The sequence below is a fragment of the Hyaena hyaena genome, unplaced genomic scaffold, assembly GCF_003009895.1.
Source record: "Hyaena hyaena isolate Hyena2069 unplaced genomic scaffold, ASM300989v1 scaffold_1791, whole genome shotgun sequence".
Taxonomy (NCBI): domain Eukaryota; kingdom Metazoa; phylum Chordata; class Mammalia; order Carnivora; family Hyaenidae; genus Hyaena; species Hyaena hyaena.
The window spans coordinates 156,465-173,524 of NW_024082426.1; the positions used below are offsets into that span (position 1 = coordinate 156,465).

The window sequence follows — 17,060 nt, forward strand, 5'->3', positions numbered from 1 at the left end:
CAACACTTTTCTTAATGCCATTTTTTTCCTTTTTTGTACCATGGGTTGAATGAGTTGTTTTCAAGATATCAAAACAATTTCATGACTTGGTTAATTAACTAATGCTCCCTCTGTTGGTAGAAAGTGGAAGTATATTAGAGTTTTAACAACACTGCTCTTTTAAAAAGGAAAATTAGCAGAGAAAAACAGGCTTTTTCTTATTTCTAGAGCTGTTTCCCACTAACTTTTAAAACAGGTCAATTTTGGACACATAGCTCTTGCTAGGACTCCTCTTAGAAATCACAATGAGCGACACTTCAATAGTCAGTTAACCATCCAAGTCTACATTAAACTTCTAGCAAAATATTTACCAAATAAAGGACCATAGGACCAAATCAAACCCACAAATACCCCAGTTGCACTAATCCTACTAAAAATCACCAAGAACTTATGGAAAAGATCTGAGTTAACCAGTATCTAAAATATATGGGTAAAACCAATTTCGTCATTACAGAGTTGCTTCCCTTGGAAGATTTCTCCTCATTTGTTGCACAGTTTTTGCAAGTAAGTTGCTGACAGGAAAATTAAAATGCAAAGTAATTTTGAAACTAAAATACTGTCTTTGCTTCTTTTTTAAAATTACAGTTCGGTGTTTCTGCTTTGTTTAAAGATGTACTTTCCCCCTGAAGAGCGTTAAAATATGCCCAGCAATAAAATCACCTTTGGAAAATTTGTTACGTTTAAGAATTCTTCTATTTGAGATGGAAACCCTTCAGGACACTGTCTATAATGGAAAAATCCCTATTATAATACTTTGATCAGGACCGAGGAGAGAAATCCCAACTAGGAAGAGAGAGCGGCATCTAGGATGATGCAATGGACTAGTGGCCTTTTGAATGATGGATGTTGGCATCTGAGAAATTCTTATTAATTTCTTTAAATCTTTCCCCAAACCAAAGGTTAATAAATCATCTAAAGGATGGTCATCTTATTTAGCCCTCTCAACTATGGTGGAAATAGTCAAAAGGTGATATGTGAAAGGAAGAAAGCAATTTTGGCATCAAGGCATCCTAATCTGTACCAGGCTTCTGATAACGCTGCTCTCTGTAGTTGTGAAGGGTGAGGAGGCCTGAACTCCTCCTCTTGGCTGACCACAAAAGGAAAACCCATTTGTCACGGCTTCTAGACTACTAGCGTTTCCTTAAAGAAAAGAAGTAAAGTCCATAGAAATTCTAGAATCATAAGATCTCAATGAACTTATAGAGAAGCAAGGAATCTGTTTCTGAAAGATAAAGTCCTCCCATGAAAAAGAACAGAATTCTAGATGGATCAGGTGAAAAAAATATTCAGTGGAGCAACTTACGCTTTGCTAAAAGTCAAAGAACTACGTATCAAAATACAAAGCAGCAGGTTCAAATTACAGCAGGGATGGGCTGGCCACGAAGGCCCTCAGCAACCCAGGCAATACTTAAAATAATAAAAATTAAGAAAAATTAAAAAAAAATATGAAGAAAATATCCTTCCTCTCTTTCAAATATAACTTTAATTGCCTTTTATTCTTTCTATCTGGAAGCAGTAGCGCTAACCTTAACAGTCTTGACTTACCAAAAAATATATATACGTGTGTGAAATAAAATAAAAGAGAAGGGATCGGTGGCAGTGTATGCAAAACCAAAATGAAAAAAAAAATTACTTTTAACAATCTCACTTTTTTTTGTTTTTTTTTTACACAAATACTGTCGTAAATATATTAAAAAAATCAGCATTCTATCTGGTAAACGTCACTTTTGCCCCTCTATAAAATTTTGAATTAAAAAAGCCTCAAGAACTTTTTATTATTCCCCCCACCCTCCATTTCTCTTTCTTTTTCTCTTCCACAAGAATATATCCTGACACTTTTTTTTTGTTTTTTTTTTTTGCAAAGATTGTTGGAAATAATCCTTCTCTTGTACCTAGAAACATAGGTGCAAACCTCTGATATCTTTGTTTTATCTGCATTCCTGCCTTTCATGAAAGTCCCTCTTGATTGTGCTGAGGCTGTGGCTCAGCGAAGACACTGAATAAATACGATAGCCACTGTTGCTTGATGCTTGTCCAAGTCTTCCTGGCTTCTGCTGAAAGGGGGGCTATGGAGGAGGTGGGCCAGGGTGTGCGGACTCAGCAGAATCTGGGGGAGAAGCCTGCCATCCGCCTTTCCCACACCACCCGACCCACTGCCCGTTCCCACCCCCCCAGCCCTTTTATGAAATCAGACAACATGGTAGGTGGAAAACAGCAGGGCCTTTCGTCTGGGTTTTCAACCAGAAGCGATATTCCACAGTTTTAACTGGTTACTGTGAAGTCCGAGCGGCCAGAATTGTGAAAATGTCCACTGAAACACTGCAAGCGGTGTACTTAAAGACAGTAGGCCTTTTAGATTTTGTTATAGATTTTTTGTAGTGCTCTTCACAAGTGAAAAAAAAAATTTTTTTTTTACTTTTTTTTTTTTTAAAGATTTTTTTGTAAAGAAGGGTTGTATTTAGAGGCCAGTAGCTAGAGATCCAACCAGTGGACCTCTTGAAGCACTACCAGGCCTTAAGGCCACCATCCGAGGGAGGCCGGGAAAACTATCATTCACCCGAGCCTCCGGAAATGTAATGTACCAGCAGGCAAAAAACAGTTCTTCATGTAGTACAAAATGAAACGAAACAAAAAACAAAAACAGAAAGTAAAAACGAAACCAAAACATTTCTTAAATTCTAGTGCCATAGCTTTTTTTGTTTGTTTGTTTCTTTTTTGTTTTGTTTTGTTCATAAGAAAGAGAGAAAGATAACTACTTATCCGTCAGACACGTGCATCCTCATGTGGTCGTTGAACTGCTCAATTTGGTCAAACTTTGCTGGACAGACGGAGCAGACGTAAGTGGTCCCCTCGGTGCAGGCCACCACCCCTGGGGGGCCGGCGCGGGCACCTGGGGGTGTTCCGGCAGGAGGGGTCCCGTTGCTGGCACTGTGCAGGGCCACGTGTCGCTCCAGGAGGGTCTTGTGGGAGAACTTCTTTTTGCAGATGTAGCACTCGTAGGACTTCTCCCCCCGGTGGAGACGCATGTGCACATTGAGAGAGCTCTTCTGGGTGAAGCGCTTGTTGCAGATACTGCACTGGTATGCCCTCACTCCTGTGTGTGTCACCATGTGCTTGATAAGGTAATCCTTTAAGGAGAAGGAGCGCCAACAGATGCTGCATTGGTGGGGCTTCTCACCTGTCAATGTGGGAAGAGACAGTCACAGCAAGGGAGGGAGAATGAGACATGGAAGAACAAGACAACAGAAAACAAAAAACGATTAAAAAACAAATATGACTGGTTCAGCCCCCACTGGAAAGATCCAGGCCTTCCTGGCGTCTCATGTTCTGAGAAACCTTGCTTTAAGGTGGTGCCAGGACCGTCTAGTTTTCCACGTCCCCATGCCAGAAAATGGCTCTCTTGGAAAGCTACAAGATATTCCCCACTAAAGGCTTTCAAAGGTCACTCTGTGGTGAAAAGGGAGGGTGACTTTTAGGGGGGGTGTTTTCAGTCATCAGGAGAGGATTTAACTGCGTGTTTCCCATTAATTTTATCAAACACACGCAAGAAATAAGAGAGAAGAAAGATCTTTGAAGACACAGAGTTCTCTAAAATCTTTAGAAACCAAGGACAGTGGCCACATAGCTTGTCTCTTTGGGGACAGTCTCCGTTTCCAGTATTCTGTCTAGTGAATGCACCTTTGCCTTGACAGGTCTGGAGAGTATTGGCCAACACAGGAGCAAGTCATTCTGAAAAGCTACACTTTATTTTTTTTTTCTATTTAAATTTTTTTTTTTTTAATTTATTTTTGAGAGAGAGAGAAAGAGAGTGTGAGCAGGGGAGGGTCAGAGAGAGAGGGAGACACAGAATCTGAAACAGGCTCCAGGCTCTGAGCTGCCAGCATAGAGCCTGACACGGGGCTCGAAATTACAAACCATGAGATCATGACCTGAGCCGCAGTCAGGATGCTTAACCGATGGAGCCACCCAGGCGCCCTGCAAAGCTACACTTTAAATTTGATTTATTTTACACACAGATCTTCCTGAACTGTCACGTTAGAGTTAACTGGCTATTCCATCTTGACTGCACTGAGCTGAAGTCTGGCTTTGTCTGGTGTGGAGGTTGAGTAGGTGGTGGACAACACAATGATCTCAGAGTCAAATGGTCCTGTTCAAATCTGGGCACCAGCACTCAGCACGGCACTTAGACGAATCTCCAAATGCCTCTAAGGTATACAGTCCTACTTACCTCAGTGTGCTGGTGTTGACATAAATACATATGAAATCACTTTGCAGACCACCAAGGGTGGTATGGGAATACTTGCATGGTATTCTTATTGCAAGCCTATCCTCTTCCCCGACCCCCAATTAAATGGTTCCATACGCATTTTTGAACTCTTGGGTCAATTAAAAAAATAGTTTTCTCTTTCTTTGTTCTCAGCCTGTTGGCTGAAACCCTTCTTCTCCTATTTGCTGCTTTGGTGTGCTCTCAGCTTAGAAACGGAATGTTCAATCTTGTTAAAAAAATTAAGGTAAGTAAAAATACTGTTACTAAATGTAATAATAATACTACTAAATGTAATAAGTAACGTCCGTGGGCCTGTGACATCTCTTTGGATAAACAGAACTTTGTTTTTGTTGGTGCTGTTTGCTCTCAGCTCTGCTCTTGACAGGTGAGATGAAATGCATTAGGGAGTTTCTGTCTGCCCCACCTCATTACGGATTGCCTAATGGAGGCACCCACCTCAGAGAAAAAAAGTCCTTCTATGTACTCTTCCATAACCCAGCCCAAGGCCCCAAGCCTTTGAAATTCTCTAGGGTAATTGTTCAACATCTGGATTATATATCAGGGTAGAAAATCTATTTCTTAAAATTGAGTTAACTTCCAATTAAAATATGTGCCTTGACTGTGTTTCTGTTTTTTCCGTTATGAAACAGAGGAGGTTTGGGGTGTCACAGTAATAATGGCAATGGAAACAATCACCATGTATTGAGTGCTTAATATGTCAGGCTCAGTGTTAGTGCTTTATGTTCATGATCTGTTTTACAAAACATGATCTCATCAGAAACCTTTTCTCACTGTGCTTTTTAAATGTAAAAGGATATCTTTTGAAGCACAGGATAAGTGAGAAATGGCTGTTTCGCTCAGGAATCACTCCACAAATTTCTTAACAATGTCATTGGTCTTTGAACACTTTTTTCCTTAGTTATCCACAAATGTCTTGGCCTAGCTCCCTCTCCTCTTGACTCTTCTCTGATTTCTTTCCCTACATTCTCACTGATGGGACAAGATAGGTCCATAGGGTCACAGGGTTAGAAGAGAAGAAGTTCACTTCTGGACAAATGGGGGACGTTAGGGAAGCCTCATTCCTAAAAAAGAGTTCAGTCTGTGCATGGTGTTTATGTAGGTACATTCTTTTGAAATGAGAGATTCCCAAAGAGAGACAGCCGTGCATGTTATTTTTAGTTGGAACATTTCTGTCAGCTGTAAACATGGTTGAACTCAAGCTGGTCTTTGCCATCCTTGTGCTTTGAGTACACTTTCTAGAGGCTACGATAGGCTGGCCAACTATCTTTTACAACATATCCACCTGTCACCTTTAATGGGAAGCTTGCCTTCTTAAGTTCTAGATGCTATTGTGGCTGCTAGGAAGTTGAAACTTTATGTTAAAATGCTCTTGTTGTTTGAAACTTTCACCTTCTTACACTGTGTGTTTTTCCTCTAGGCAAGGTCACTCATGAAGGCTTTTTGCTTTCACAACCTTCTAATCTGACTATAAATTGATTCTTCACAGTTGTTATCTTTCCCTCCATAGCACACATCTGTATGTTGTTTGTGTGCGTCTAGTATTGGTTCAGCTGTTAATTATCTGTGTGACCCTGGGCTTTCTAAGTTTCCCTGGGTTGATTTCCCCTTCTGAAAGGGAGGAGCTGGACCAAGCACTTGCCATGGCCCTTAGCAGATTTAGTGGCCTTCTGCCCACCCTGACCCACAACCCCTGAGGACTCTAGTCCAGGCCTTGTCAGCACATGACCCGAGGGCAACCTGCTTCAATCACTCACTGCATCAGCAGTCCCACATTTTAAATAGGACAAAGTACCCTGTTCCCTTCCCTACCACAGAAAATGGTATGATAGTTAATGAGGAAAAATGTTTGTAAAGCACTTGGGAGCTCCTTAAAGGAAAGCGCTCTCTATAATTATTAAGGTGCTGTGTTGGTAGAGCGTAGGTATTTCAAGAACTGTCATACTAAACTGGGCATATTTTCAGATTAATCAGGTGTCCAGAACTTTCATTTATATATGTGTGGATTTGAAACACGATCACTCAGAAATGCTAATATTTTTCTTCCTTGTTATTTTCCTTTCTGTTGCATATAGGCATCCCGAAAGGGCTTTCAACATTATACATGAAATGGATGTGGTCTGTTAATTGTTACTTTCAGTGTGGAGAAATGAAGAGTTAAGATGAATGGAAGTGGATGGCTTTTCAGAACTGAGACTACAGCCAGGAATGGCAAGTCCAATCATTGTGACACAACGTCCAAAGCAGACACTAGAATTATAACATAAGGGAGAAGCTCATATAAGCCCCTTCACTTTACAATGGTCCATTTTGGGCTATACAGATGTGGGAGTCAGATATGAATTCCATTTCCTTGGCTGAGTGACTTGGGTATGTTACTTAACCTCTATAAGCCTCAGTTTCCTTATCTGCAACTTGAGAGTAATACAATAAGCACCTGTCTTGTGAAGGTATTTTGAAAACTAAAGATATAAAGCACTTAGCACAGAGTATGTGATCATTTTAAGAAAAAAAATCAACTGTTCTTTTCAGTAGAAAGGAGCTGATGATAAATGACACCAACTGAAAAATAATTTGCATTGCATGGGAAAGCCAACTCAGGATAAAAAATTTTTTTTTTCAGATAATCAATAAAGCAAGTGATTATATTGCAGCTATGTAATTCAGAGTTAAGGGTATAGTCTGCTCTCAGTTACATATGCTAATGAAAGAAGTGGTATCATGAATAAAATGTCAGCAGATAGCGCTGATGGAGGGCTTCTGAGCAAGTGACAACTGAGTTTTGGAGGCCAAGAAACTATACCCAAGTGGAGAAACCAAAGGGGTTTCCAGTGTCCTTTACAATTTCAACAGTGTGGGGGGAGTGGTGAACGTATATACTTTTTTCCAGTTTTTGATAAATGTTAAAAAAAAAACCAGACATTTTATTTTGAGACAGAGAGAGACAGAGCACGAGCTGGGGAGGGGCAGAGAGAGAGGGAGACACAGAATCTGAAACAGGCTCCAGGCTCTGAGCTGTCAGCACAGAGCCCGATGTAGGACTCGAACCTACAGACCATGAGATCATGACCTGAGCTGAAGTCGGACGCTTAACCGACTGAGCCACCCAGGCGCCCCAATGCCTGTTCTTTAAAGGGCCTCTTTTCAACACCTTCTCGTGGACCAAAATTGATGCTGTATTATGAATGACAAGTGAGGAAAAAAGAAAGGAAGAGAGATATTGTTAGGTTAGTAGATACAGAGGGTCTGCCCCAAGTTTAAGTAAAAGATATTCTACTGGGGTGAGACACCTCAATTCTGAATAGTCACTTCTGTATTGGGGGCTCAGCAAGAACCCATTCATTCTGCTGATTCTTTCTCATTCTAACTAGGCTTCTGCTGGCTTGAAGAAAGTACTGTGAATGCTACTACCATGATGTTTTCAGAGGCATTGTTCCCATTGTTCTACCATTCTCTTGGCCTTTCTGTAATCTACTCTAATACAACACCCTCCTCTTTAGGTGAGTATGGTGAGGGGCCAGAGAAACCAAAACTGGTGAGAAGGCAGATAGCAAGGAAGGAAAAGGAGAGTGTGGGTCAGGGAAGGTGGTCACTGACAAGGAGTTCTGGAATACAGAACATCAAGGTCGAAACAGAAAGGGGGAATGGTTCAGCAACAAGAATGGAAGGATGCTCAGACAGTTACGCAGAGCTTTCACTGGCTGGAGAGTCTGCTCTCCACCAGAGAAGTCCAGTGGAAGGAAGGCCTACACACCTGAGATATGGTTGGTGTGACTGCCTGCCAGCCTTTTTCTCCAGTTCTGAGAGTGCGATCCTGGTACTGGCATGGACTGTGAGGCTGACTGGGAGGGGGAGACTATCTAGTGGGGACGCGTTGCATTCAGAGAACATCTGTGGCTTCAGTGACAAGTAACATTTTGGTGTTAGGCAGAATTTTGAAGATCTCGAGGAACTTCATCCATGTTATTTAACTTTTCTTACAACTTTATGAGTGGATAGACACTAACATCCCCAGAAGATGGTATTTCCATTAGAGAGGTAATGTCCTGAGGGTCATCTGACAAGTCAGTACCAGATGAGAAGATGGATTTCAGCCTCGCCAGATTATCACTTTTTTCTCCTATTAACAATATCCTGCCCTCTGGATTATGCTGTGAAGTGTATGCTATTACTTTAACATACATGTTCTTTTTTTTTAAGTTTATTTACTTATTTTGAGAGAGAGAGAGAGACAGACAGACAGACAGACAATGAGTGGGGGAGAGGCAGAGAAAGAGAGAGAAAGAGAGAATACCAACCATGCTCCGTACTGTCAGCACGTAGCCCAATTTGGGGCTTGAACTCACAAACCATGAGATCATGACTTGAGCCGAAATCAAGAGTTGGATGCTTAACTGACTAAGCCACCCAGCTGCCCCTAACTTATGTTCTTAAATGGCTTTGGTAATTTTACAGTATTTATGATTAAGTGCTTTCACAGAAATTATGTTATATGATTCTTAGAGCAACCATGTAAAGAAAGTATTATTAAGATCCATATATTTTGTGGCAAAAAACCCTAAGGCTCTGATTGATTGTAGAACTTCTATAAGGTCACTCAGAGAGTGGTAAAACCAAGGCTTTCTTACTTCAAATCTTATACTTATTCATTACTCTACTGTCTTGATATAATTAATAGCCCAAATTCTGTGTGAGGATTATCATATTACTACCTTGATCTCTGTATTTTTACACTATTTCTGACATGTTATGTTACTAAATTCCTATATCAATTTACATCAAACTCATGGCAGAAATAGCTGAGCTTCTCAAAGTAACAAACAAAATTACCATACATGCAGAGGACACTAACGGACTAAAAACGATCACCAATAAATGGGCTGTTTATGATTCAGAAAAAAGCCCAATCATCTACCATTTGTTAGTGAAGAAAACACAAGTAAAAATGCAGATACAATAAATTCTCCAGAAAATAAAAAAAGAAAAAGAAGGAAAGAAAAAGAAATTTAAGTCTTGCTAGAAAATAATGCATTTATGTATAAGTCCCTTGAATTAAATTCTCTGGGAAAGCATGCCCGCATTTCTGAACATTCATTCACTTACTCACTCAAAAAGTATTTGTTAAGCTGCTACATATGCTAGCCTGTATTCATATATAGAATTTAAAGCAAAGAGTCCTAAGATTGGGTCTTAAAAGAAATTTCCACCTGGATAGTATTGTGAGATAAAATACATGACACACAGTTAAATCTGACTTTCAGAAAAGAAATGAATAATATTTTACTCTAAGTATGTCACAAATACTGCATGGGACATACTTATGCTAAAAATACACTTGTTGTTTGTCCAAAATTCAAATTTAACTGGACATTATGTATTTGTGTTTGCTAAATTTGGCAAGTCTATACCTGCTGGTAAATAAATACCTCCAATGCCATCCTGATGATTTGATTCATTCACTGATCAAATATTTATTGAATATTTATTACATGTAAGGTATTATGCTGGATACATATTGAAGTATATATAAGATATATAAATGTCTTTATCTATCTATGTACCTATCTACCTACCTTCTTACCTATCAACCATTTCTGGCTCACAGAGTCCACACTATAATAGAAGGAGTAGAGACAACCCCATAATGATAATACAAGTTAGTATTTTAAGTGCCAGAAGGTGTACATCTGCCATGGTCCTTGTGCAGTTTGAGAGGCTTAGCTCACCTTTCATACATGAGATATTTGCCCCCATAATATAATTTATCCACTATAAAAATCAAGCTATTATTTTCAACTGGTTTTCTTTTTGCAAATGCATAGATTCTTATGAGTGGAATTTTAGAGGACAATGTTATGTAACAAAAGCAACCTGATGCCAACCTCATCATCACCCAGCCTTCTAGAGAAATGATTCCTAGCCTAATGTGACTCAGGGCTCACTGAAACACAGACTGTTTCTGATTCTGGGTGTTTCTGATTCAGGTCTGGATGGGCCTGACACTACGTGTGCTGCTGCTATGGGGAGCACATTGTGAGAACCACTGCTACTGGGTTATCTTTGCATTTTCCCTATTGCCTGCTTTCCATATCCACACTGACACCAAAGCTTGTCCTTCTATGTCCTCTGTCCTTCGTTTCTATTTTTTTTGTCTTTTGTTTTGTCTCTCTTTTTTTTTAAATAGCTTATTGTCAAGTTGGTTTCCATATATCACCCAGTGCTCATCCCCACAAGTGCCCTCCTCCATGCCCATCTCCCCGCTTCCCCCCTCTCACCCATCAGTCCTCAGTTTGTTCTCAGCATTCAAGAGTCTCTCATGGTTTGGCTCTCTCCCTTTCCCCCACCATTTCTCCCCTTCTTCTCCCCCTTGGTCCTTGGTTAAGTTCCTCCTCATCCTCCTATACGTGCAAACATATGATATTTGTCCTTTTCTGCCTGACTTATTTCGCTCAGCATAACACCCTCAAGGTCCATCCATGTTGCTACACATGGCCAGATTTCATTCCTTCTCATTGGCATGTAGGAAAGAGCCTAAGTGTCCATCAATGGACTAATGGATCAAGAAGATGTGGTTTATCTATACTTTTGTTTTGTCTCTTGAGGGGACGGGACATAGAGGAGCCCTGCTTTGCTCCATGACAGGATGGTCTGTGTTATCAGTTTGTTTTCTCTCACTTTCTTATTTTCAAATATGTCCTTAACTCTTGGTCTCCTCTCTCACAACTTTTATGAAGCTGTAGTAAAGTGAACTTGAGAAACTCCGAGGAGAAATGAAGAACCATGTGGTTTGGGAGTGGACAGAGTGGTTAGGTGAAGGGTTTTCTTTTACTCTTAAAAAAATCATTAAGGAAGGGAAAAAAATGCTGATGTCATGTAGGAAGTTCAGGGGAAATCCAAGGAACACCACATTGCTTCAGCATTTGAATTCCATAGAGGGTGGAAACCTGTCAAGTGCTTGTTATTCAGATATGTGAGGCAGAGCTAAGCAGCTCAGTGTCTCTTCGATGGAGGGGGCTAAAGTAATAATGATGATGATTTTTTTTGAACATTAACTAGTACTTTCCCGTTTATGACAAGCTCTTAAATGTACCTTACTTTTACAGCTACTCAACAGACAAGAAAATTATTATCTCCATTATAAACTCAAAGAATCTGAGGGCTATAAAATTAAGTGACTTGCTTATGGCCACACAGACAATTAAAGGAACCAAAACTGAGCCCAAATAATATAATTCTAGGATAACTGTCTTTCACTTATGTCCCCACTCTAAGTTTTAGTGTTGTAACCATTATGGAATATGTTTTACAGCCAGGGCTTCCTGGTTCCCTAAGGCAGAGCTTAGCTTCAAAGTCACTACAATGAACAGATTTATTTGTTTTAAATACTTCCCTTCAATGAGTATGTGGGTCATTAACACATAGCCCCACCGCATTTTATTTGGAATCCTGATGTCAGAATAGATTTTCTGCAGTTGTCCAAAGTAAGTACTATTGATGTTAAACCTTTGAGTAACTGAAATGCAAAGCCAGGTACCCTGCATAATAGCTGTGAGGCAGAGAACTCAAATATCTTTCCTTTTAATTCTATCAAGCTACTCTTCCTTAGTTAAGATTCTTTTAGATTAGATTATAGGTAAGAATACTGAAATCATCCATACTTTTTCAAGTATCCCTAGTACTTTCTGGATTCTTTTCAGACCAACATTTAGGCTTTTTGCTCTGGATTTTTGTCATTTCCACTGGGCTCCTGTGAAGCTGGGAGGCCCCATATTTTGATGTTTTCCCAAGAAACTGGAGAGAACTTTGTTTTGAAATGGAGGGTGCAGTGAATCCAGTCCTGAATTACTTCCATATGTTCAGGCTGTCTTGCCTTTTGAAAAAATCTAGACCAATTGTTCTTTAACTTTGTTAGGTTATGGATTCCTTCAGTTAGACAAGAGTCTTGATAGACAGATGGCCCTTCCAAACTGCCACTGCCAAATAATTCAGGGTGAATGGGAAGAGTTTTGGTTCTTTTGAATGAGGTGCTCAAGTGATATCTGTGTATTAATTGTTCTCAGATGTAGCCACGTTATAGACACCAACACAAAACCTTCCTAACTTACGGAGAACCTTCATAGTTTAGTAGATTATCTGAAGGCTACAGTTTGAGCATAATTTAGATTTAGATTTATGAAATAACTGTACTTATAGCTTTTGTATATATGGTGGCTACATGTACAAACCCATTGCTGGTTTTCTCGTGGGCAAATCTAGTTATTTGGGTTAACCACAGAATCCTTTAGTAAATCCATTGGATAAATATGTTTATATAGCAAAAAAACAATTTTTGATACTGCAATGAAAATTTTATGTTACGAATTCAGTCTTATTTAATATGTGATCTAATAAAATAGAATTTGTGAATTTTATATCCACTGGGTCTCCTGGAAGAGACACACAAAGGGGGGTTGGCAATAGAAATGTTTATGGATCCAAGACAAGCAAAGTAAACTTTGGCTATGGAGACAATCCCGCAAATGGTCTCTTTTTTCTCCTTAATCTTTAATTTGATGGTTTAACTATTCAGGAAAAGAAAGGGAAAACATTTTTGAGAACACTTTGTAAACCATAAAGTGCCACATAAATAAAAATATTACTGTTTGATCAATTTACCAAATAATAGTGATACCCATACCACATGGAAAATTACCCCTGATTCATCTCAGGTTATTAGTGAATTCACATTTGTCCCAAATGAACATAGTGACCTATCTACCTGATTTCCTGCTAAATTCAGTAGTGAGTTACTATGTTTATTTGGAGGTATGAATACTGTCATCTTAAGAAACAACTGATTCACATAAAGGCATATGCATAGATTTTCATAATGTCTTACCTTAAGCTGACTGTGAAGAAGGCAAAGTTCATTGTAAGTAACAGTTGGTTTTAGTTGTTCAATTCCATGTTGGGTACCTTATCTCAGTGTTTGCCTCCTTCACTTCCACTTTCTAACTTAACTTTGTTTGCCTTATGTCCTATCCCCTAGATGCCTGCTAGCTTATCTGAGAAACAACGTTGCTTTGAGGAACTAATGTATTTTCATACATTAAAGTTCTAGTACATAACTTTTTCTGGCATTTTTTTTTTTTTAACAGGGGTGTTCTATAACCAGAGGTATGCCAGAAGAGTGACTCTTGTGATAGGAATTTCAAATATGGTGATCATCATTGGGGTGGGTATTTTCAGGAACAAGAGAATCTATGTGACATCATATCACATATGTGGTCACTTATATGTAGGAGCATCTGTGGAATTCTCACTTCTGTGTCTGTCCTGTTACGGAGCTGGAAAAGGGCACTGGCTGGGAGGGCAGGAGATCTTAGAATCACAGAATCCAGGGATGAAACACCATCTCACCCAACTACTCACCTAATGATGGAATCCCCTCTACAACATCCCTATGAAATGATACCCTTTCCTTGAACATCTCTAATTATAGAAACTCAGTCCCTTTAGAGGCTGTCTATCCCATCTTAGAGCAGCTCAGACCACTAACAACTCTTTTCTTTTATTTAGTTGAAAGAATCTCCGTTATAGCTTCCAATCATTGGTCCAGTTCTACCTTTTGGAGTCAAACAGAATAAGCTTAATGTCTGTTTCCTCCCAACCATTTAAATATAGCTAGCAATGCTAATATTAGCTACCATTTATAGAGTGCTGATATTGTGCCAGGAATTGTTTTAAGAGATTCATGTATTAATTCATTTAATCCTGAAAACAATGCTATAAGAAAGATGTATTACTATTATCCTTTTTATATAGACAAGGAAACAAGTATAGGAAGATTAAGTAATTTTCCCAGAGTGACAAAGTTCAGTAGTGCCTAAGTCTAATTTCAAACCCAGGCAAGGTGGGTCCAGAGTTCTAGCTTAACTACTACATTATGCTGACCCTGAAGCTCAAATTCTTGGATGTGGCCTCTATGATGCCTGGAGTCTTCTTTTCTGCAGGTTGAACATCCCTAGGACCTTCAACTATGATATGCCATGGCTTTGACTTCCTTCATCACCACCCTAATTATACTCCTCTGAATATGCCCCCAATCAGTTTATTGTCCTTTTATAAGGTAGTGCCCAGCCTAAACTGTGGTCTCTAGGTGTTGAAAATAGAGAATAAGCAGTAGAAAATAGAGTGAGTCTATCACTTCTCTTTGTTTCAGGGACCACAAATGCAGCAGCATAAGCTTGCATCAGCCTTGTTGTGGCCTCTTCAAGCTGATGGTTCATACAGAACTTACTACAGACTGAATCTTTCATTCCTATTCTGCCTATATGACTTTGGTAAAATGAAGTGACTGGAGTATATAATTTCCAGACTTTTCCAGTTTTAAATGCCTGGGATCAAAGAATATATTACAAGTTCAATGTATTTAAAGGATATTGTGCCTGAAAATTCTGTCAGACTTTTCCCCATTTGTCCTTCTGTATAAAGCGTTTCTATGATTTTTGTATTTTGGTGGCATGATGCTTCATTCCCATGATGGGGGCACCCTTGGGGCTTCTAGAAGATGGCTGATAGTGAGGTCTCCTTCAAATCTGAAAGATGACTCCAAGCCTTCCTTTCCACTTGCTGTCCTGCCCCTCCCTTCCTACAGCCCCCCTCACACCCACATCCCGGTTCCAGGCCCCCGGGAGGGTCTACACTCACCTGTGTGTACGAACATGTGCTTGACGTAGTTCTGTTTGGCGGTGAAAGTCTTGTTGCAGAGAGTGCACTCATAAGGCTTTTTTTCGCCCTGCCCACTGGCTGTGCTGTGGCCTGCAGATGGGGCCAGGGGCTGTGGCGCTGGCAGCTGTGCAGTAAAGGTCGACAGGCCAGGCTGGGACACTGTCACAAACTGGGTCTGCTGGCCTGCCAGGGGCTGTGGCAGGCTGAAGAGGAAAGGCTTGGGGCCACTGCCCGCGGGCTGGGTAGTGAAGAGGGCCGGCAGGTAGGTGTTGCCGGCTGTGCCAATGACCTGTGTGTTGCTGGTCAAGGTCAGAGGCATCCTCAAGTTGCTGGTGAGGGTTTCTGTCTGGCGTAAGTAGAGCTGGGTACTTGGCAATGGCTGCCCAATGGACGTGTTGACCGAAGGCTGCTGCAGGACGCTCTTGTCTGAGCTGTTGCTGACAGTGATGACCGTGTTGTCCATCTCCACCTCGTTGGTTCTCTCCGGGGAGGAGGCACCTGTTTCTAGCTGGTGTGGCTGTGGGCCGCCCTCGGCAGGAGCTTCCGTGGCCTGCTCGGCTTGGGCAGGTTCGGCCTGGCCATCCCGCGCTGCTCCGGGCCCGAACTGCTGCTCCACCGAGTCAGGCTCGGTGCCTATGGAGGAACTGACGCCCGAGTCGAAGCTCTCGCCCTTGGGCTCACTCTCAGTGCCCTCTGCTTGGTCGGTGTCTTCCGTGCACTCCTCAGATTCGTTGCGCTCCAGGATCTGCACCCTTTGCTGCCCATAGTAGTCGTAATCGTCCTCCATTTCCTGTTTAATGTGGATGTTGCCCACCAGGGTCTGGATGCGCACCGGCCGGGGCTGCTTGCGGCAGTGCGTGGTCTCGGGGGTGGTGGACAGGTAGCGCTCCATCTGCTGTGAGCGTTCATGGATGCGCGTGATCCAGCTGGGGTCTTCCATGTGGTGGTCACGGGGCAGGCCGAGCGCAGTCTCGTGGTGGCTGACCACCGCACCGCTGTAGAAGGAGCGCTCACCGCTGCCGTTCTGCATGGAGCACGCGTAGAGCGCCGAGTAGATCCTGTCCACGCTGTGCTGCGGGTGGCTCTGCAGGTAGCCTGACTCAGTGTCGCTGCTCTGGCCCGACGTGCCTGACTCGGGAGTGCCCCGTGGTGTGTCCTGGCCCGAATCCTGGATCCCCGGGAACACATCGCCCACGTTCTGTGACACAATGCGCGTGCACTCATCGATGACTGTTTTGATCTGCAGTATGCTGGCGGCCGTGAGGATCTGCAGGGCTTCCGACTGCGAGACGCGCAGCACGCCGCTGTACATGAAGTCAATGAGCTTTTGCACCGACTGCACCGACACCACGGACGGGATCTCGATGTCGCTGTAGCCTAGCAGCAGCTTGTCCTGGAAGAAGGGGCTGCCGGCTGCCAGCACGCAGCGGTGTGCGCGCAGCATGCTCCCGTGGATGCGCACCGTCACGTCACAGAAGTGGCCACGGTTGCGCTGCTCGTTGAGGGTCTCGAGCACGGAATTGCTGAAGTTGTGAAGGTTGATGCTGTGAATGCGCTCGGTCATCCCCTTGCAACTGATGTCACCTGCACGGTGGGTGGCAAGATAGACACAAGACAGGGCGTGTGGGTCAGGGCTAACTGACTGCATTCCTAACACCCAGGTCTCAGGTGGGTAATGCCCATGACTCCTGGAAGCAACCCCACCCCCCACCTCCAGATGCAAGCGGGCTCTGTGGCGAGTTGGACATGCTATGCACAGGGGTCAGGCTGAAGCATGATGGCCTATAGAACAATGCCTTTCTTTAATTTGACCCCCACAATACCCCAGCTATTTTGGGTATTGAATCCCTATTAATGCCCTAGAGCTTCAGTGAGGCTGTCAGTTGAAGTAGTACAGCCAAATAAACAGATGGGCCATTTGCCTGCTCTTCCTACAACTTCAGCAAATAAGATCTGAGAACAAATGGAAGATTGGTTCTCATGGAACTCTCTACCTCCACTTTGGACAGGTCTAAGACGAGGTCCT

At 41.9% G+C, this 17,060-nt stretch overlaps 1 protein-coding gene across 1 annotated transcript; it reads right to left on the bottom strand.

The window, feature by feature from the left end:
- Window positions 1-2,737: 2,737 nt before the first annotated feature.
- Window positions 2,738-16,610, bottom strand: ZBTB20 (zinc finger and BTB domain containing 20). Its single transcript, XM_039224843.1, has 2 exons — window positions 15,014-16,610; window positions 2,738-3,217 (listed from the first exon to the last, which is right to left on the bottom strand). The coding sequence occupies exons 1-2, from the start codon at window positions 16,596-16,598 to the stop codon at window positions 2,796-2,798; spliced, it is 2,007 nt and encodes a 668-aa protein (XP_039080774.1). The 5' UTR covers window positions 16,599-16,610; the 3' UTR covers window positions 2,738-2,795.
- Window positions 16,611-17,060: the final 450 nt, after the last annotated feature.